Below are 21671 nucleotides of genomic sequence, written 5' to 3'. Positions count from 1 at the left end.
AAGGATTCATCTGTTATTGACGGCACAGACGATAATCAATCGATGAGATCTAGTCAACAATTGAAGTAGAAGATTTCGGTTCGAATACCTAATACCAAGAGAAGTAGTAGATTTGGTCATTATACACTTGTCGTTTCGAGAAAGCTACGAGACGTACTGTATTCGGTGTGATCTTTGTCTGAGTTTTAAAGCTCACCGAGCGCTTGATTCCCTCTGACTATCAACCATTGCTTGTTAGGACTTGAGTGAAAATTGCAATGAGTTAATTTTTCAAGCGATTTTATTTCCTTAAAATATTTTGATTTTTTAAAAAATTGTTTAAACGAATAAATTACACGAAGATGTTCCATGTGAAGCCTTATGCAAACGACGAGTCATACACCATACAAATATGAAGAAAATTGTCCGGATAGCTCAGATGTTCGGATAGCCATTGCAGAGGTGTTTCGTTGTGGACTTCAACACCGTGTGTGTAAACGGCAACTGGAATTGAAAAAAAAAAGTTTTTCTCTGAATGTAATTATGTTAGCAGTGCTACTACAATCTACTGCATTAGCTAACCCAATGAACGCGAAGATAATTTCTTCGAATAGAAAGACTTCGAACGGAACGATAAGCTGATTATACACTGACCTTTTATGTTCAGTTTATTCAGATTGCTAACCGGCAATGAAAATTTCGCAAAGTTCGGAGATTATTAAAAACCATCCAGACAAACAGTTGTTCTCATTCTTTACTTGATTGAATGACAGACGATGAAAGAACAGATTTTTTTATGATTCCAACAAAGAAATTGAAACCAATTCGCTTTCGGTATACACCAGAGACGCTTGAAAATGTGTCCTCAAATCTTGAGTTTAAATCAAAAAATTTTTTTTTGCGTCTCACTTCTGACCGCATAACATTTAAAAAGTCTCAAAGTTGAACAAACATATTTCTTCTTCCATTTAACTCTCCCTCAAAATGACAAAAAACATGACTACATTCTTCCGAAACCTTAAAATAAATCAATCCGAAATCTAGAATGCAACATCGTAGAGTCAAACACAACAACAACCCGAAAAAAAGCAGAAGTTTAACCGAGAAACAAAAAAAAAACGAGGCGACAAAAGAAAATAAAAACGAAATCTGAGAAGTTTGAAAAGAAGGCCCAACAAAATAACGACAGAGAACAAACAAAACAAAAAGAAGCGACGGCTTCAAGCATTCATATTATGTATTTTGAATGGGAATTCGTTGTTCTGTCCTCACGATACACAAAAAAAAAATTGTTCTCGAAATATTAACCTTGATACCTTGATTTTGCGAAGACATTATGATGATTCTGTTCTGACATACCCGAACAAAGTTAACGCTTGGTATTTCCAAAAAAAAAACAATTCAAAAATAGACCCGTACGAAGTGTTAAAATTAGCTGTTACAGACGGCAAGCATATGACCAGTAATATTATCGGGTCTATTACTTCCATCGATCAAAGTATTTTTAATCGGTTGATTTCACATCTTGTACTTCAATTTTTTTAACATACATTTTACTGTATAAAAGACCATATTACACAGAGCTTGTCATTATTATTGCCATCTGTGCATTGCTCAAAGCAATTTTAAATAAATGAGCAAAATGGTCCGGGCTCGATTCCTGTGTCAGACAATTACAAATGGTCGCAATGCTTACGTCACTCAAGCTTCATAATTTGGGTAGTTCCATTGGGTTTGGTGGTTGCGACGATGTTACACACTGAATGACTCGTATGAAGTAGCCCAAATACAATGATTTTTTCTAAATCTAGCATACATTTAGGCGACACATCAATTGTGCGCTTAACTTTCCACATACCTAGTATTTATCTACTTCAAGGCGTGGTTTGAAAGTCCTAAAATTTGGACAAAAAACTGATTCTTGTGGTCAGTAGCCTTAATTACAATTAAAGTCAACCGAATTTGTGTCTAAGTTTACTTTGGCGGTCTTACGAGATCCAATCACATTGTTCTTACGGTTGTACTACTACCAGGCGCGAGCGTGTGCCTATGAAACTCAATGAAAGTCTAGAACAGGTATGGTCGATCGGCGAATTCGTCTTAAACACACTCGCATTTGATGTCAAAATAATATGAAAATGAGTGCGTTTAAGTACGAAAATCAACTTTTTATGTCCTCCGGGACAATAGACCATACCTGTTTTACACTTTCATTGATGAAACTAACTCGTGTCAATAGATATCGGCTAGAAGTGTGTTTGCATGAGTAAACTAGATGTTAGATGATCTGAAGCAAAGGTAAAGATAAATTTTGTTGACATTGCTCTTTTTACCAATCTGGCATCTCTGAGCAACCAAAAAATGTTCCTCTTAAGGAACTTGAATCAAGGGTGTTACAAATCTGACCTAGTAGAAGCATACGACCCCTATTCTCCCCGTACGAGTCCAAAAACAAATGGAAACAATTCAGCAATTTGCATGAATTATTGTAACAGTTCGGTTAGGAATTTTTTACATTTAAATAGACAACACTCCGACAAAATTCGGTTGACGAGGATTGTTTCTAAATGCTCTGTGTTAAATTGAAACCGTTGAAGAAAGATAAAATAAAATAAAAAATCTTCCATCTTGGGCTTTATCCGACAGACCATCAAAGCATCATGTTTAAGCATAAAATTAGCACATTTTTGTGTCGGAAAAAAATGTAACGAATTTGAAGGCTAGTGCTAAATTGAAACAATAAAAAAAAACTTAAAAGTTTTAAAGGCGCGTGAAGTTTATACATAAATTCATTCAATTTTTTTTAATAAGAAAGAAATGATTTATTTAAACCTCGCAAAATACACACCTATGCCATAAAACGAAGAAAAAAAAACATTAGAAACGTATGTTTATTATAGCACACACTCTGAGGAAGCTGCAGGAAAGCGGGGAAAAATAATTTTTAAATAGAAAATTACGGCTGCTCACATTGCATTACAAATGCGTTAAAATCGCAGCTGCTGGGACCTACTTTCGTCAATATACATCTGATATGCATTTTGATAGTACGAAGAACTTTCTTTTTTATTTTTTGTTATTAATTGTCTGACCAGCACAACCTCCAAAATGTTTGAAAACGTTCACCGATGTTCGCTATCAACCTAGCAGAGCGTAGGAAAATTCCAAGATTCCGTACGTCCGTATAAGTCAAAGCTGCCCAAATGAGAAAAGGATTGGGGAGGTTATTTTAAAAATCCGTTTATCTAGTTTTACGGACACTTTTCCAACTTCTTCCCATTTTCTCCTTTTTATTTTAAATTAATCACGCCATGGGTAAAACAAAATAATTAATTTTATTACCAGCCCAATGCGAAAGTAGACCATTACATGGCAGTTTGCCCCCTGCGAAAATGATACATTACATGAAGGAATATAATCAGTTCATTTTGGGGACATCCATAAAAGACTGAGACAATTCAGTGTTGTCGGACAAAGTAATTATGTCGAGAAATGCGCATTTTCGGAAGTTAAATTTATGCTCTACCCCTAATTCTAAATAAGGCTCGGAACAGGTCAGGTTCAGGTCAGGTCAGGAGAAAAAATACCTGATGGAATCAGGTCAGGTTCAGGTAATTTCCAAACCAGACCTGACCTGAACCTGACCTAATATGAATAATACCTGATCTGACCTGACCTGACCCGAATTTGATAAAAAACTAATTTGAATGTTATGGGCGTTTTCAGCTTAGATTTGAGTCAGGAAGCATTGTTTTGGAGATAATACTAAACGAACTGATTAGCCAGTTTATTGTTATTGTTTTCTTCGCGATTTATTGAAGAAATAAGTCGAACATTTTAAACGGTAGAAATCATCAAGGGCCCTCTCCATAGAACAAACTGACAAATTAAAATGAAAAATCATATATTTAAATGTGTGTGTGACAGCCTCGTGTACAGACAGTAAAAAGGGACTCTTAATGTCAAAAGTGAAGGGACCTATAATGTCAAAATAAAGCAAAGTTGACGTTTTCGTGTTAGTAGTGTGTGTGATATAATTTTTCAATGAATTTCGGGTCATAATTCCTCTAGGTAGTCTACCTCTATGGAAATCATAAACATAAAAAACAATAATTCATTATTTTCGTAAGAGGAACAAAATTTAAGGTTTGTTACCACGATTTAACGTACATAACCGTGTGTATAGTTTTGTGTGTGAGAGAGCATCTGGTGGGGTTAATAACGTCAACAGCTCCAAAGAAGACTACTTCAACAAAGACCGATCCGGACTGAACCACGAAAAAATCGCGGACCATACTCTTTAAAGAGGGAAGTGTTCCAGAATGGGCCTTCCAATACTGCCCTACAAAGCATAAAAACCTTAAGTCTTTTGTTATAACAAAAGACTGAAGGTTTTTATGCTTTGTAGGGCAGAGTAGTCCAAAACATTAATGTCCTTGTTCTCCAAGGACAATTTACATGACGTTTGTCAGAACAAAACAGTAGTCCCACAAAACAATGAAATATTGAGGCATATCATTTGACTGAAAAAATAAATGATTTGGGATTTATTGTAGTAATGGTGTAGACTTGCCTCTTAAAAGTACCCTAAATCAACATCAGGCACGTGTTTAAAATAGCCTTCATTGCTTGACTGTTTTTAAAAATGTTTTTTTTTGTTTTTAATTTATAAATACTTAGCAGGATAGAACTTTTATATAATTTCGCAATAATTTATAAAATTATCAGAAATGTAAAAAAATAAAAAAAATCAGGTCAGGTCAGGTTTTTTCAGGTCAGGTCGAAACAGGTTAAAGATCACTTCAGGTCGGGTCAGGTCAGGTAATTAAATTTCAGGTCAGGTCAGGTTAACAGATATTTCAGGTCAGGTTTCAGGTTGACCTGACCTGTTCCGAGCCTTAATTCTAAATATTGGATGCAGAATGGAATTTGTGAACCACGTACGTTCACTTGTGTGTTCTCTGAACAACTTACAGTAACAAGTGTCCTTTCGACAAGTGTAGTTGTATGTCTTATCATCGGCTCGGGTACCAATTCTCCACTTGCCGGAAAAGACAGTTATTGAAATTTTTTGCTCCAAAGACACCCGACTGGACTGAGTTTGATTTTATCACAAAATTCTTATCCTCATGAATGAATGGAATAAATATGCTCAAAATTTGATTGTACTTTGAGGTCATGAATGAGTATGGGTTAGTGCACAAGCACTGAAACAGGTGCTATTTGCTATTGGTGAGAGATAGATAAAAGAAAATATTGTGCTAATAGATGCGCCAAGAGACAACAATGGAAGTAGTTAGGTAGGAGAAGATTTGCTCACGTAGTTTCTCCTCGCAACTCTCTCATATTGTCAAAATTTTAAAAGATTTGAGCGCAAGTTGTTATAAGGTATGAAGTATGAGCGGCCGTTACTTTCAATTTCCAGATGGAATTTTTATACACTTTCCCGCAGCTTACGGAATACAATATCTACGTCTTAGATCTTAGATCATAAGTTTTTTTTTTCTTATTTTCCTTTATTTTTCTCTAAATCTGTACACCATGATAGCATACACACGCGATCATATCGGCACAAGATCACACCACCAATGTAAAAATTGAAATATTAAAAATTCAAAGGCAGAAAAAAACAACAACCGAATTCTTTGATATGAGTCACCATTATTTTAAAAATCATAATCTTCTTCACAATATAAACAAAACGAAATCTCTTAAAGAACTCCTCTCAAAGCGTACATACAAAAAGCAAGCATGACGAATGAAATGGATGAGACAATAAGTTTAAAAAATTTGCATTCATAATAACACTTATACACACACTCTGCGCTGTTTGTGCATTGTGAATGGGAGAATGAAACCAGGAGATTGTATCGAATTCCTTTTGCCAAAAGGATTTTGATGAATTGTTTTGGGAACGCAAGTCGGCGTTATTATAATATGTTTTTAATATAATGTGAATTTGCGTGGGTTGGACGTTGTTATAATGATTCGAATCGCAGTGTAAACCACCATACATATATTATAAACATCGTATTACGTAAACTAATTGGATATAAGCTGATGTAAAAATTTGCATAAATTTTCTATCGATGAAGTAGATGTTCTCAGCAGAAACGACAACAACAAAAAATACTAAAAATGTTCAGTTGTTATTCGATCGGAACGTATTGCATTGTTGATGATCAATCATCGTTCGATTTTATTAATCATTTCTTTCGATTAATAATTTATCATACGTAGAAGTGATGACAAAGACTCAAGGTCTTCCAGTGTATCTTTAAATCTTAACACAGAACAGAGATGCAGTTTTTTTTTAAGTAAACTTAGTGGTCTGATCACAATAACTATAATTTTATCAATGGAATTAACCTTTCAGAAACATGGCACATGTATCTCTGTATAATCATTAAAAGCGTGGTGGACGTACGGGATTCGATAATCATGTCTTCAATGTCAAATTCTCTTGTTTCCGCAATTCAGGTTAACAAGACCCCGACAATTTCTAATTTCTTAGGCTCAGAACAGATCAGGTCAACCTGGACCTACCTGCAACTTAATTAATAGTTAATTAAATGCTACATGCGTCAGAAACCGTACTTTTCATGTTTCAAGCACTACTTTCGACACGCTCAGCATGTAATAGTATGTTGTGTTACAAGTATTGTAATGTCGATTTTTTCAGCACTAGACTCAAGTTTTCCAAGGAAAATTGGGTCGTGTTCTGAAAAAATCTCATTACAATACGTGTAACACATCATGCTTTGTGCCAACCGAGAATTGAAATAGACAAATGCCCAAAAAATCATGATTTTCATGGTAAACAATCACTCTTCAAATTTGATCGATCACATTGCTTTGCATTTTCTAAAACGAATGTTGTAATAACTCATACAAATTCCATAACAACACTGCTTTGAGAGTTGTAATATCACATCAAACGGGTGCTGAAATAAGTCACTTTACAACACTAAAATGAATGTTGAAAAGAGTCGTATTTCAATTCTCGGTGGCACAAAATCGATTACATAACTCGGGATAAAAATGAAACGTCCCGTTTTTGTGTGTTTATCGACCTCGGCTTCGCCTCGGATCAACAAAATTCACACGAAAACTCTACTTTTCATCTTTATATCCCTAGTTATGTAATAGTACATTACTTTACCAGTGAAGTAATTTGATATCTCGTATCGGCTGAAGCCCTCGGATACTTTTACTCATCTGGATACGAGATATCAAATTATTTCACGTGTAAAGTATAACGTTTTACTTTACGGGCGAAGGAAAAGGTTTTCACTAGTGAGGGAATAGCCACATTACCTCACTAGTAAAGTTAAATACTATTACATGACTAGGGATAAAAAGTAGAGTTTTCGTGTGAATTTTGTTGATCCGAGGCGAAGCCGAGGTCAATAAATACACGAAAACGAGACGTTCCATTTATATCCCGAGTTATGTAATCGATTTTACATGCTACATGCGTCGAAAACCGTACTTTTCATGTTTTAAGCACTTCTTTCGACGCTTTCAGCATGTAAAATCCATTACATAACTCGGGATAAAAATGAAAAGTCTCGTTTTCGTGTGTTTATTGACCTCGGCTTCGCCTCGGATCAACAAAATTCACACGAAAACTCTACTTTTCATCTTTATATCCCTAGTTATGTAAAATACTATTGCATGCTTTCGAAACCTAAACCAAATTTCTTGTTTTTCCTAGGTGTGTGATAAGCCACTTTCGACCCTAGGGAAGACAAAAGCATGAAAATGAATTTTGTCCAGACCTGAAATTACCTCATTTCGGATGTCAGGTTCCAGGTTCACGTAAAATTTTTGACTAATTTTTATGAAAATTTCTTTAAATTTCAGGTCAACCAGGCCTGACAGATTCGAGAAATTCAGGTTCAGGTCAGGACAAAGCAACTGGATCTGACCTGAAATTTCCCACCATACAATATTTTGACCTTTTCCGTGCTTCACTAATTTCTGAAACGCCTTATCCTACTCAACAATGAACGCAAATACGGCGCATATATCATTGTGTTATTGAGATGAAATCACTTTCAAGTGCTATCAATGGCGTCATCATAATTCAATTAAATGTTTATCAACATTGTTATACAAACTTTAACAGAAAAAAAGTTTAGCGAATATCATTTTCAGACGTGCACAGTATACCTGCTAAGACATGTTACATATAGGCGTTGTTTCGTGCATTTGAATTCCTGTATCAGACGAGGAGGTTTATGCTAAGTTCATTTGTTTTCACCTAAAAAAACTACCTTTAGGGCTACGAAATGCTGCGACAAAATTATCAGACAAAAACCCTTTTTACAGGGAAAATGTGAAGGGAGGTCCTGTGTCCTTCCACCTATATTTCGTTTGAACGCAAAAAAACACCCAAAAACAGTGTCCCAAGTTGCAGGTGATTCGGCTTTCTTCATCCTACTTTTTTAGGTTTTTCAAGCCTGATTTCGCATTTACCCATTAACAGGAACTGATATCAGTTTGGAATTACATAGCGTACGATGTACTGAAAGCTTTGATCTTGTGTTTCTGAACACACATCGGTCGACGAGGTCTGACGAGTGTTAAGAGAATTATCTGCATTATCTGTCATTGACAACGACGACAAAAAAATAAATAATTTGCTCTGGCTGGTGTTGACTTATATAGGAAAATGTGCGTTAAAACAAATGAAGTAAAAGATTTTGTTTTAACTCCAAACACTATGCGCTGATGCAAATAAGTGAAGTAGCAGATTAGCTCGTAATATTCTTGCCCTTAGCGACAGGACATCTATGTTCGATGAATCGTTTTATTTAACGTCAAGCTTTCGTTTCCATCAACATATAAATGACCTCATCTTCATTAGCATGCTGATAAAAGACATAGAAGACAGTATGAATGAAAACCTCGACTACGTCAATTGGTTTTTATTTTCCTTAAGAGTCCGACTGTATTTGATGCGGTCACTTTAACCTTTTACGCTGTTTGCTTTATTTTATTTTTTTAAATCACTATTTCAGATCTAATTATCATTTTCTTAGAAGTTAAAACTTTTAAAGAAATAAGAAAAAAAAACTTGAAATGTTTCTACTATACACAAGACATATCTCTTTGTAACATGTACACGGTTGTGTGTGTAGGTATATCAGATTCGTTTCTACACTTTATAGCTTTCTGAGTTGAGTAGTGACATGGGAATTATAAAATAATTTTCTTGAATAATTTTAAATTGGAACATATTTGGGAAGTAAAGATTTTTTCAGAATGAAACTCGAATGCATTTGAAAACATCATTTATAATATAAAGTTTAATGCCTTGTTTGTTGGTTGGTTGGTTTGCTTGTAGAAGTTTAGTCTAAAAGTCATAGAAACTGGAAACTTGGCATTCCGACAAAGAAAGGTTAGGACAAACGCGCGCTACCAGGGAAACCTTTATGTAACTCGTGAAAATCTTCAAATCCTAAAAATGTATTTTGGACTCGAGGTGGAGTTTCCTATTCTTCCCCGAGGGAATTGGATCGTCAATTGGTTAAGATTTTTGAAAACAAAAACGAAGTGACAGACTGTCACTGGCAGTTCAAGTAATTTCTCGCAACAGGAGCCTGAATTATGGCCGCACACAGGAAATAGTTGTTGTGCTGTGTGATTAGCCGCATTTTCTCCACTCTGAAGGCCATGAAAAAGTAAAGTTTTTTGACGCCTTGCCTGCTGATAGTTTGGAGGAGAAAATATTTATTTACTCGCCTTTTGAGTTGACAGGGTAGAAAATAGATAATTTTCCCCCTGAACTGTCACGTTTGTTTTGAAAAATTATGTAACAAATTGATGTTTTTGGAGAAAAACGGTTAATTAAACCTTTCACACATCCAATGTGTTTTGTTCACCTCTGGAAGAAAATAGGAAACTCCAACTAAAGCGAAGTTTTACTGCCAGAGCGGGTTGGAATTTCCTATTTTCTTCCCTCTGTGAACAATAGTCCAGAAGGAAGAAAATATTAAATTCCAACTAAAGCGATGTTTCGAATGAGAAAAGCTCTATTTTCTCCCCACTCTAGAGAAAGCTCTTCACTTTTCTTATTAGAAATGTCATTTAACTAGTCGTCTAGAAAACACAATTTTCTCATGGCCTACACTGTCAAAAAAGAGTCGAAAATCTTACCTGTCACTGGTAACTTTGTCTCCAGATAATCCACAATAACTGCTTCAGCTGTAGCTCCCCATACAAAAAGTACAGCTGTGACAGGCAATGTCGATTACATGTAGACAAAGTTACCTGTGACAGGTAAGATTTCCAAATCTTTTTTGTCAGTGTATTGAGGGGAGAAAATAAGGCAAAATATTACTCGGCCTTAAATAGTATATTACTACACAATGGAAGGAATTTGATATTTCGTATTCATATGAGTAAAAGTGTCCAAGGGTCCAAGGTAAAATATCAAATTCCTTCCCGAGTGTAGTATGACGTTTTCCTTTACGAAGGAGGGAAAGACATTTTCCTAGGGACGGAAAGTCCATTTTTCCCTCCCTAGTAAAGGAAAAATTTAATCAGTTTCTCCCCTCTTCTGAAACTTCCAAAGGCCTTCGTGTTGAAAATGTTGTGTTTACCTCGGGAAAAAGTTGGATTTTACCTTTTGAATACAAACAAATTCCCTCGGTGAACAAATAACTATTTCGACGCGTTCAAATATTTTTTGAATAAAAATTACGTTTGACAACTAAAAATAGTCAAATATTTTGTCATTATAGCAATCCCGTGCAAGGCCGGGAGTATCCTCCACTAGTCTAAATGAAAACAACATTTTTTTTCTGGTCGTGTTCGAGGTCGAAGGATTTCGATCCCGCGATAAGAAATGGTTGTTTGATCGGTGTTGTTGTTTTATTTATGCATGAGACGCGCATGTTAATTAAATTCAATCAAAAGGATTCAGTTTCGATAGCCCCGGAATCAATTCAAATCAAAATTGATTAGCTCGGAATAAAAATCAAAAAATCAATGTCAAGTGGGTGAGATAGATGTTTGATTTTTTGAAGCTGTTCAGCTACTGCTGATTACACTATCTGGACAGAGTGTGATGTAAAATTGGAAATGAAAAAGTCGTTTATCGCCAAAAATTGAACAATTTACGTTTCTTCGATCACGTATACGTAAAAATTTGCAATTTATTTTGAAAATAACATTTCTTCGAATTATTTGTCTTACTCTCGTTTATGGGTGGTATCTCACCTGACGTTGACAACTGAGTGATATAAGTGAAATAAGAAAGACAAGAACAACAACAACCGAATTGTATATCAAAATTGACGTCAAACTGAAAAGTATTTTCAGTGATTCGGTTATATATGGTGGTAGGTGTTGGAAAACGTGTGTTTGATGTACAAATTCGATTAATGTGATTGTTGAACCCAGTGCGTCCTTCAAACACTTAACGGTGAATAATGGCTATTGTTTTATCTCGTACAGTGATTGAAACGCACGTAAAGTTCCAACAAAAACATTCACCGACTACACCATTGAGTCAGCATTCGACGAAAAAAGAATGCGCATCACTCATTAAATGGATGTGGAAAATGATGAGATTTTTTCTGAAACGTTTCAGGATTTCCCAAGAAGTTGTTTTGTATGGGTCCTATTATAAGGTTTCTTGATCTGTGATCAGCTTGATTTTCATTCCTTTTTTGGAGACAGAAGTTAGTGACCATGAGTCAGCATAATTTGATACAGATTGGAGAATCATAAGTTCACACCAGCCCAGCCTAACTCTTTCATTGTAGGAAATTGCTTATAACTCCTTTTAATGTTGACTACAGAATACTATTTATGCGTTATGGGGCATCCTCCAGCTACTGTTATCTTATGCATAGCAAAATCTATGTTAAATCTAATGAAGTACAAGATTCTGCATGAAAAGCTCGACCTTATTTAAGCAGACGAAGTAATAGATTTGAGGATATAATATAGATACGCTATTGTATCTTATAAAATCTGTATTCAAAACAGAGCATGATCTGAAACGCGACACTAACATTCTTTGAAAGCTGCGTTTATGTCGTCTAAGAAACTTTTGGTAATAAATGCGGTCGTATAAGCTTTTTGAGACTTTGTTAACATTGATGCCTACCGTTACCAATTTACGCTGGGCTAAGGCATATGAGCTCATGACCAACCTTGCTGTCGTTCTTTTATGTATAGCAAGATCTATGTTAAAGCTAATGAAGTAGAAGATTTTCTATGAAACGCTCGACAATATTTAAGGAAACGAAGAACTAGATTTTACGATTTTATCACGATACGATCTTGTCTATTATAAGAGGTTAATTCAACACAGAGCATGATCTGAAACGCTACACTAACACTCTTCGAGACCTGGGTCTATGTCGTCTAAGAACCTCTTTGTAAGAAATACGGACTAACAAACTTTGACTTCTCTAGCGGATTTTTGTGTGAATTTTTTAGAACCACCAGAGACTGTTGATGTCTATAGACTTTCAGAGGAATTAACAATTTCATCATCACACATACATTTCAAGCATCCGCCTTCTTTCCTCTAAGTCTCTTTCTCTTTAGATATTCATTTCGATGGAACTCCGCGACATTCTTTTCCATCGTGAGGTAAATTCAACCATCAACCGAATCTTCCATTTTCTACACAAATAATTGGCTATCCTGACGACGATGTCGCACACCATCGATCCCGATAAATCAGAAATTTTTCCATTACTCTGTGTTCAATCATCGAATCCGATTTACCATAAAATAAATTCAGAGAAGAGAGAGAAAAAAACCGGCCATTCACACAAATCTGAACCGATCTAAGAATAAAATCGTTTCCTCGAATTTCGATACAAAAGACCAAACTAACCAGTACAATAGTATATAGTCACGGGAAAACTCATATCTAACGAGTGATCGACTGAAGCAGAAAAAAAAAATTCTTCTGCCTTTGTACGAGAATTCAACGTACGAGTATTTAAATTGAGGTGCATTGTATGCACAAAAAAGCTGTGTGTATATAAAATGAAGAGAGACGTAGAAGACGAAAGAATTAAAAAAAAAATCCAACCAACCAACCAATTCGACGGTGATAATACTTTGAGCATATATATCAAAACCGTATGAACCAAGTAAAGCATAAAATGCATATACATAATTTGTATACATTACCTCCGCATAAGTAAATAGAATTCTATAAACATAAAGTAAACAAAATTTTTGTAAGATTAAACACACGAAGGAGTCATAAAGTCTAGCGTTGCATTTTTTGTGTTCGAACATATTTTTTTTTTGTTCGAATTCGAGTGTGTTCTACGTTTGTGTAGTTGTAAGTGTATATAAAACCCATTCTGAACGTTCGGCGTTTCGTTTATACAATGTGAAGGGTATTTATACTTATATGTAACTAGTGGAGTACCACCGGCTTTGATCGGGATCGCTCTAATGACAAAGCACTAAAATGTTTTCACTTGTCGGTTGAAAATTTCCCAGAAATATCTTCACGCATCAAAAGTAAATTTTTCTTTCAAAAATAGTTCCACGCGTCAGAAAGAGGAAAATCTTTACGCGACAAAAGTAAATGTTCCTTTGAAAACATAGGATTGCTTCAAGCATTAACACTCGTAAGTCAAACGTCAAAAAGCCCCCAAATTTTGATACATTCAATACATATCCTAAGTTCACACCGTATGAGACACAAAAGCCAAAACTTTGTTTAGTTTTTGTGGTGGCTCAACCACAGACCACCACGAGTCTGCAAGGATAGTGACGAATTGGAATTTCATTCCGATTATGATTTGCTATACTTGTTCGTGTGCAAAATGATATGGTGTTCCTAGAGCACTGTATCAAGTAATATTGAACTTCATATTAATGCCGTCGAAAGACGCATTTTATTTTCTCTCAGATCGAAGCAGCGGTCAAAACGTCCTACTATGTCATGTATGATTTGATTTAATTTGCTTAGAAACCTCACTAACAGTCTTTTACTGCCAATAACAAGCGCAGTCTCAAAGCATGTAAATACTCTCTGAGGAAAGTTAGGTGATTCATTGATATCACGCCATATATTGCCTAGATTTAGGCTAGATAAATGCACAGAAATGTACCTAATACGAGTCATTCAGTGTGTACATCGTTGCAGCCACCAAACACATTGCAACTACTCAAATTCTGGAGGCTGAGTGAACTGTAGGACGTTACCAATGTGTTTCATTTCACATAAAGGTTGCAAGGTTGCATGACTACTGTTTTAACGAAAGAAGGGCAAAATCTGATACCATCAGCCTCGAAATATTTCCTGTGCTAATGGTAGGAGCAGTGCTATGCTGAAACATATTTTGACGTGTCAAAAATAGATTCTGCGCGTCGAAAATATCTTCATGCGTCGAAAATAAAATTTTTCCTGTGCGCGGTGAAAAGGTGTACTTTTTCAGTATTTCCTGTCCCGTGTGGAGAAATAGAATTTTTCTCATGTGAACTGTCAATTTGTTTTCAAAAATATTTCAACGAATTGATGTTTTCGCTTCGTGGAGAATAACGGCTTATCACACCACGCACACAAGAAAAATGCAGAGAAATGACAAGGTGGTACGCCTATGGCGAGATAGAAGGAACATTGGAATGGCAGTTGGCTTCTATGGGAGAGAATGTGATAGAGTTACATACGAATTCTCTCACATTCTCTCTCAGAGGCGCCGACTGTCATTCCAATGTTCCTTCTATCTCGCCACAGGCGTACCAACTTATCATTTCTCTGGAGAAATGTTGTGTTCGCTTCGAGGCAATGTAAGAAATGCTAAATCGAGCGATTTCCGGCCTCTTTGCTTTTGTTAGAATTTTAGAAGTTTATCACCTCGGTGAAGAAATTCCCCAGAAACTATTTTGACGAGTCAAAAAATTGTTGGGAAAATAGTAATTTTCTCACTTCAGCCGAAATTTCAGGAGCTTTCTGTTGTGAAAAGTGTTGTGTTAACCTTGGGAAAAAGTAGGAGCAACTTATCGACATGAAATTTACAACTTTTTTCCTAGCTTAACCAATAACTATTTCCCGTTTAAAGATGCATCCACGACGTAAAAAAGCAAATTTCACGCGTCAAATACCGCATGAAAATTGTAAGAAAAATTTCGCCAGTTTGTTCTAAATTTTCTTCAGTAGTCGGTGTGCCAAGTTTCTAGTCTCTAGGACTTTTCGTCTAGCTTTCTATAGAAAGGCAAACAAACAAACCAACCAACCAAACCAAACATTAAACTTTATATTATAAATATGAACCAACATAAAGAGCTGCTACAAGAGAGTCCACACATATTGAACCAATTTTATATTTATATTCGCGGTTCATTATTTTGCAGTTATTACATTCCATGTTCATGTACCCACTTGAATGTGAATTGAACATTTTAGTTAGGCTTCTATAAGAGTCTTAGGTTTTTGAATTTATTTATTTTTTCTCGTTTCGTTTTTTGTATTTGGCGAAACAGGCAAAAGACGAGAGAGAGAGAGAGAGAGAAAAAAAAGTATCTTTTTATCGTATCGTACAAAATTGCGGTTCAATATCAATCATTCCGTTTTAATATTTACACCTTTAACGAGGTGTATGGAACGTTATAGATATGTCCGTACAATGTACACACCAATTCGAACACCGTGGTGTGTAAAACTGGTGTGCGCTGATATGAAGTTATTAATTATTTTATATTATGAATTTTATTGCTCATTTCAAATTGGTTTTATGTTTTGTTTAATGGAAATTACGGTTGTTATATCGTCGTTTGTGGGACGTAAGTCATGAAATCATTTTTTTTTATTGTTTCATTCACTCCACACACAAAACGGTGGTGGTGTTAATTTTTCGGTATCGTTGGGTGTACAATTATACCGAGAAATGGAATAGGAAAAGTTGATTTCGTAATTAAATTTGAAAGCTATGATAAGCGGTAGGATTTCAATTTAATCAATTTGTTAAAGACTTACAGTCACTCTGAATTATATTGTACATGAATGACAGCAGAAAAAAAAAGAACTCCTCCCCTCAGTAATCAGGGCCGTAGTTATGATGTGGCAGAGTCAACTTAGAAATTATCCAATCAGAAACCCCAATCAGTTCTATCGCACCCACAGAGCACTCTAGGGAGCCTTGGTACGGGTGCTCCGGACTGCACGGATGAAAATCAAAAAATTTTGTGGAACGTTGTTCAGGGTCACAAGCAGACTAAGAATATCCAAAAATATCAAATTTGCGACGATATGTTCAATTAAACTCCATTCAACCACACCGTGTGATATTACTGAAAAAAAACCCGAGTTTCACTAACACCAAGACGTTCCAAATTAACAGAAAAAGATTTTCGGTAAATTTGTGAAAATTTCAGCAATTTTCAGTAATTTGAGTAGGTAAAATTCTAATAACGGGCACTTTGTGATACATCACAAAGTGAGTTTACGGACGGGATTACTCAGTGGTTACATACTAGCGTTCTACGAAAATGTTTCGGGTTCGATTCCCGTGTCAGCAAATTCCACATGGAATTTTTCTAGCGATTATATCGCGTTGGTACCGTCCTATCAATCACTCAAGCTTTAGAATGTGGGTAGTTGCAGTGTATTTGGTGGCTGCAACGATGTACACTCTGAATAAATCGTTAGACGTAACCCAAATACGTTGAATTTGTCTGCATGATATTTAGCCTACCATGAGGCGAGATATCAGCCTAGCTTTTCTGATAAAGTACTTGCCTACTTAGAGGCGTGGTTTGGAAGTCACGTTAGGCCTGTGGTTCAGACTGCATTTGTTATTGGCCGTAGAAGACTGTTAGTTAGGTCTCTATACAAATCGAATCAAAGATAAAGCCCCTTTCAGGGTCAACCCTTAAAATTATGCATAGAACCGGAGCTAAGACCGAACCAACAATTTTCCGACTATTCTAAGGCTATTTTCGACAATTTCAACTGTTTACGTCAACGTGAGAAATTTACTTAAATTGAATTTGTCAATAATACCACTCGAGCTATATCAAGACATACAGGGTGAACTAGTTTGATTGTCATTGATTGCATATCTTCTGCTGGTTAAGAATTTGCACCAGAAGACATAATACACTCTTTAGTATTGGGTTGACATTTGCCACCCCCTTACCAAAGAGGTTTAGCTACGGCTCTGTCACTATTTCAAACTGATAAAATTGTCTTACAATAGGAAGGACAGCGTGTTTACGACACTATGAGGTGTTGTCATCATTACATATAAATTGAATCATCATTTTTGTTTGTCATTTGCACACACAACGAAATTGTTACCCAACTTCTTATCAGATTCTTAAATTAAATTTTCTATTTTCGGTATCGCTCATCATCATCGCGGTATATCGCACCACTATAAAAATTATTGGGATATGATTCGTTTGTTTACCATAAAATATGGATAATTTCGAATACCAATCGTCGGTTCGGTCGTAATTCTATTTACAAATCGGACATAAATTTCGTTTTGGCTTTATCCGTCCACAAGTCGTAATTTTTTAGGTCAGAAAATCCTAATCCTGATCCTGATTTTCCTAAACGGTTTGCTTGTGATTAGATTCAGTATCCGTACACGAATGGCGTACTGTGGAAAAAGTATAAAAATTATTGTCGGAACTGGTCCTAGCTCTCAATCTACTCTTATCGTGATATCATTTAGGTTCGACTCCTAAGTTGATACAGGAGAGAAATGAGAAATGAAATGGTTGAGCTAGTCATCGGTTAACGAAACGAGAAAGGAATTACTGTTCAAAATCCTTCGGGAAAGTGTCAAGTGATCGTTTCGAAATTTTGGAAGTAATTAAAGGCTTCAACACACAAAAAAACTGTTTCTCTAATTTTAAGAAACACGCTGAATTGCTGAAACCGATATTTATGCTGCGTTTTCCATTGTAATCAAATTTTCAATACAGACTGAATAATGGACAGTGTGTTTCTAGCCTAAGACCGAAAACACACGAGCAATTTTGCTATGCTAAGGTACGACAATTATGCTGCAATTGTACTCCGATTTGTGGCATACGTTACACAATGGAAATCGCAGCTTAATTGTGGTATCTCGGCAACGCAAAATTGCTCGTGTGTTTTCTGCTTAAGAAATTTCATCGTAATTTTGAATGAAAAATTGTTAATTTAATGGATGTCTGGTAGGAATCTGACATTCACTAGTTGTGACACTATTAAAAGGACACATTTCAATGGCGAATATTTGCTTTGATCTGTAAATTAATAGACGCATTTTTCGATGCAGTTGAAAGAGAACTGCATCTCATCAGACCATGGTGATGGTACCAAAGAAATTACCATCATAATTTGCCATCAATCATAATTTGTTGCATGTGCACATCTAGCGAATCATAATCGAAATGAAAGTAAGCCCATCAACTGTAACAGCACATTGGTGAGTGTTAAGGCTAGTTGAAGCTGACTTAACGTAACAAAGTGTTGTGCAAGAACAAGGGAAGTACGAGACCACATAAATGTACCAAACGCTTCAGATTAATGACTCACCACCACTATGTATGGACCACAGCTTAGGATGGCTTAGGAATATCGAACCTGTTTTGAAAACTCAACAACAAGGCCTTGAATAGGATTTGAAAGGGGCGCATCGTACATATTTGGTTCAGAAGTCATAGGAAACACAATAGGTTTTCTGTCACTCGTTATTGTTCACGTTGGAAAGACATTTCGAGCGTGTTGTTTGTTGCCAGAGCGCAGCGAGAGCAACAGGTAACCCGAAATAATGATTTCACTTACTTTCTCAGCCAAAGTTTCAGCCAAAGAATCCATCAGTCTCAAGCCTACCAACGCATTTCAGCCACTGAAAAAAATTTAACTTTTTTCCAATCGTCTCTCATTGGCTTCACCGTCTGACTCTAAATTTTGTTTTTTCGTTCGGCTCAATCATAACTGAAGACATTTTTCATGAAAATAAAATCAAAACTCGGGACGACACGTCCGCACACTCTTATTGACATTTTAATGTAAATCGCAGCTGTGTCCCTATAACAATCATCGAACGCTAATTGTAAATCCAAAATCAGATCCGACATTGTTTCCGTCTCGGAACGTCGCACTGTTTAAGTAACGAGATGCCTTTTTCAAACAAATCAAAATTCATTCGATGTTGTGTTTATACACAACACCTTAATGAAACGCCGAATGCAAAGTGTAGCGGAAGTGGATATCAAACTTCACAAGCGAAACCAAAAGAAAAAAATCTTTTTTTTTGTATAAACAAATCCTATGCTCACACATTCATGCCCTTCAATATATAAACGACGACGCGTTGCCTATTTATATAGTTTACATGCACCTGAATAACTAAATTTTTTAATGGTTTTACGAGTCGGTCATAAAATATTCACACCTTAGCCAAAATGTAAATTTAATAAAAAAAAATGTTTTTTTTTGTGTGTGAAACACATATCCCAAAATCAGTGTTTTTCATCACAACAAAGGAATTTAGCGAGATGATAAATACTGAGAATTGTCGTAAAAAAGATGAACACCGAACAAAACTATCAGAAAAAAAAACCGACTGCAACTCTCATTGCAATTTTTCGGCTTTCTCAACCAAATCCATTTAGACAAACAAAAAATCATACTAGAAAATCTACCTGCTTTCCGTACGTCAGGTGTCCCAAAATCATCGAGCAAGTCCTGTACCGTCCTTCTTTGACCTGCCTCGTTTGTTGGTGGAATTAGTTTCTGCAGGTATGTACCATCCTGCAAAGTACAAATAAACCGGGCACATTGTTAGCTACAATTGCATTTACACAGTAAACCGCGTCGAACATAGGGAGGGATTCTTTTGAAAAAACAGCCGACCGAAATCGGACGTATTTTCCAATGGATTTTCTTTAATATTTGCCCAGTTAGATATTTGACCCTAGAAGCCAAAACCAATTTAAAAACATAGCTAACGCCGACCCGTACGAAACACCTATTCGTATCAAAAGCCTTTAATGTGAAACTCTTCATTTCTCTTACTTCATTTTCTTCTCTGCTGAAAAACTATTCTCCCTTTAAAATCACTTACATTATCCACTCTTTGCCTTGTTATCATATACAACTAAATTGCCGGAGGCAATATAGACAGCCCCGTACGAAGACAAATTTCATAAATTCCTATTTAAACAGCTATATACCGCTATATTTACCTATATTTTCCTATAAATAAACATTTCACAGATAAATATATGCTATTATATAGCTCTATATGCCTGTATATAGCTCAATATAGCTGTATATAGGTATATATAGATGTCCATATATGGAATCCCTGAAGCCCCTCACACTTAACACATTATTTCCATGTTAACAGAAACTCTCTCTAAGCATCATTTTTCCCACTTTATATCACTTTTAATAAAATCCAATATGGCCGCCGGCAGCCATTTTGTTAGGAGACCGGAAATAGTACCGACGCTTTACATTCGTTAATACCTTTCAAACAAAAAAAAATTCATGAAATTCGGTCAAAATTTACTCGAGATATTGACAAAATACTCCACGTTCACTGTACGGCCGAGTAGCCAGATAAGAGCTCACTCCAAGAGACCTAGCTCACGCTCCGGAGAACATAATTTCAAAAACTTTATTTTCCCTGATTGGTACGGTCAATACCTATCTAATAAAGCTAATACGAACGAAATATGTTCAAATGTGGCCGACCTACAAGCCAAAACTGCTTGCCGCCCTGTGCCTGTTTCACACCAAGGGGTCTAACTCACGAGTCGGTCATCCGATTTCCATAAACTTTTTTTTTGTCGATCGGTATTGTAAATACCTTTTATTTGACGTATCACTTACAAGTTTAACGTTTAAATGTCCGGAGATATCTTCGAAAAACCGTAAAGCACTTATTGGGCCACAGCTCGGGAGGGGTCGATCCAAAATCACTCATCTTCGAACTTAGCCTGTCTTTTGACATTACCAAACGGGAAATAAAAGAATTTTCAAAATCGGATGCGTTTTACTCAAGTTATCGTGCAGAGAGACAGACGGACAGACGGACAGACAGACGGACATTTTTTTCGCGGATTTGGCATCTCTAGACAACCACAATAGGTTTCCCCTTACTCAGGGAGTCCAATTCGACGTGTTACAAACGTATGCGTAAACCTATAAGACCCCAGTACTTCGTACGGGTCTAAAAATTCTTCGAAGCTTGTGTGGCTGCTGGGAGGTGATTGAAAACCGAAAGCTTACACTTTTCTTACAGAAATTTCTCCAGTTACACGAGCCGTACAGGGTCGTGTGGGGTGTCATTAGGAAGGTAATTGCATGAACTTTCGGGGAAAATAAGGTCCTATCCACACTGAGATATGTCCAGTTGAAATTTTCAACCGAAAAAGACTAAAAACTTACACTTTTTTTGCATAAATTTCTCGAGGTACACGAAACGTACATGGTCGTGCGAATGGTCATTAGAAAGGTAATTTTTTGTACGGACGTTTGGTAGCATCTACAGTCGGAGAAATATAGATTTCGGGTTTTTTTTAGAGATGTCACCACTTCTCTAAATCTCTCAATTGCCATTTGAAATAACATGCGAAATGAGAGAATACAGAAAAACGATGAAAACGATGATGTCTCTTAAAATCTCGAAATCTATTTTTTTCCGACTGTACCATGAGCACTAAAATATTTCAACTTCTCATATTTCATC

General features: G+C 36.0%; 1 protein-coding gene across 2 annotated transcripts in view; it reads right to left on the bottom strand.

Moving 5' to 3' along the window:
- Window positions 1-262: 262 nt before the first annotated feature.
- Window positions 263-21671, bottom strand: part of LOC119076132 (autophagy protein 5) — a 32175-nt gene continuing 10766 nt past the window's right edge. Inside the window, exons 5-6 of one of the 2 annotated variants that reach the window (XM_037182805.1) lie at window positions 19606-19726; window positions 263-483 (exon numbers count right to left, since the gene is read on the bottom strand). In XM_037182805.1, the coding sequence (XP_037038700.1) occupies window positions 359-483; window positions 19606-19726 (246 nt within the window). In that variant the 3' untranslated portion in view covers window positions 263-358. The remainder of the gene's footprint in view (window positions 484-19605; window positions 19727-21671) is intronic. The other variant, XM_037182806.1, reaches the window with a different exon arrangement.

This window comes from Bradysia coprophila, unplaced genomic scaffold (genome assembly GCF_014529535.1).
Source record: "Bradysia coprophila strain Holo2 unplaced genomic scaffold, BU_Bcop_v1 contig_232, whole genome shotgun sequence".
Lineage (NCBI taxonomy): Eukaryota > Metazoa > Arthropoda > Insecta > Diptera > Sciaridae > Bradysia > Bradysia coprophila.
The sequence above is the reverse complement of the archived record's forward strand: the minus strand, read 5'-3'. Positions and strand labels throughout refer to the sequence as shown.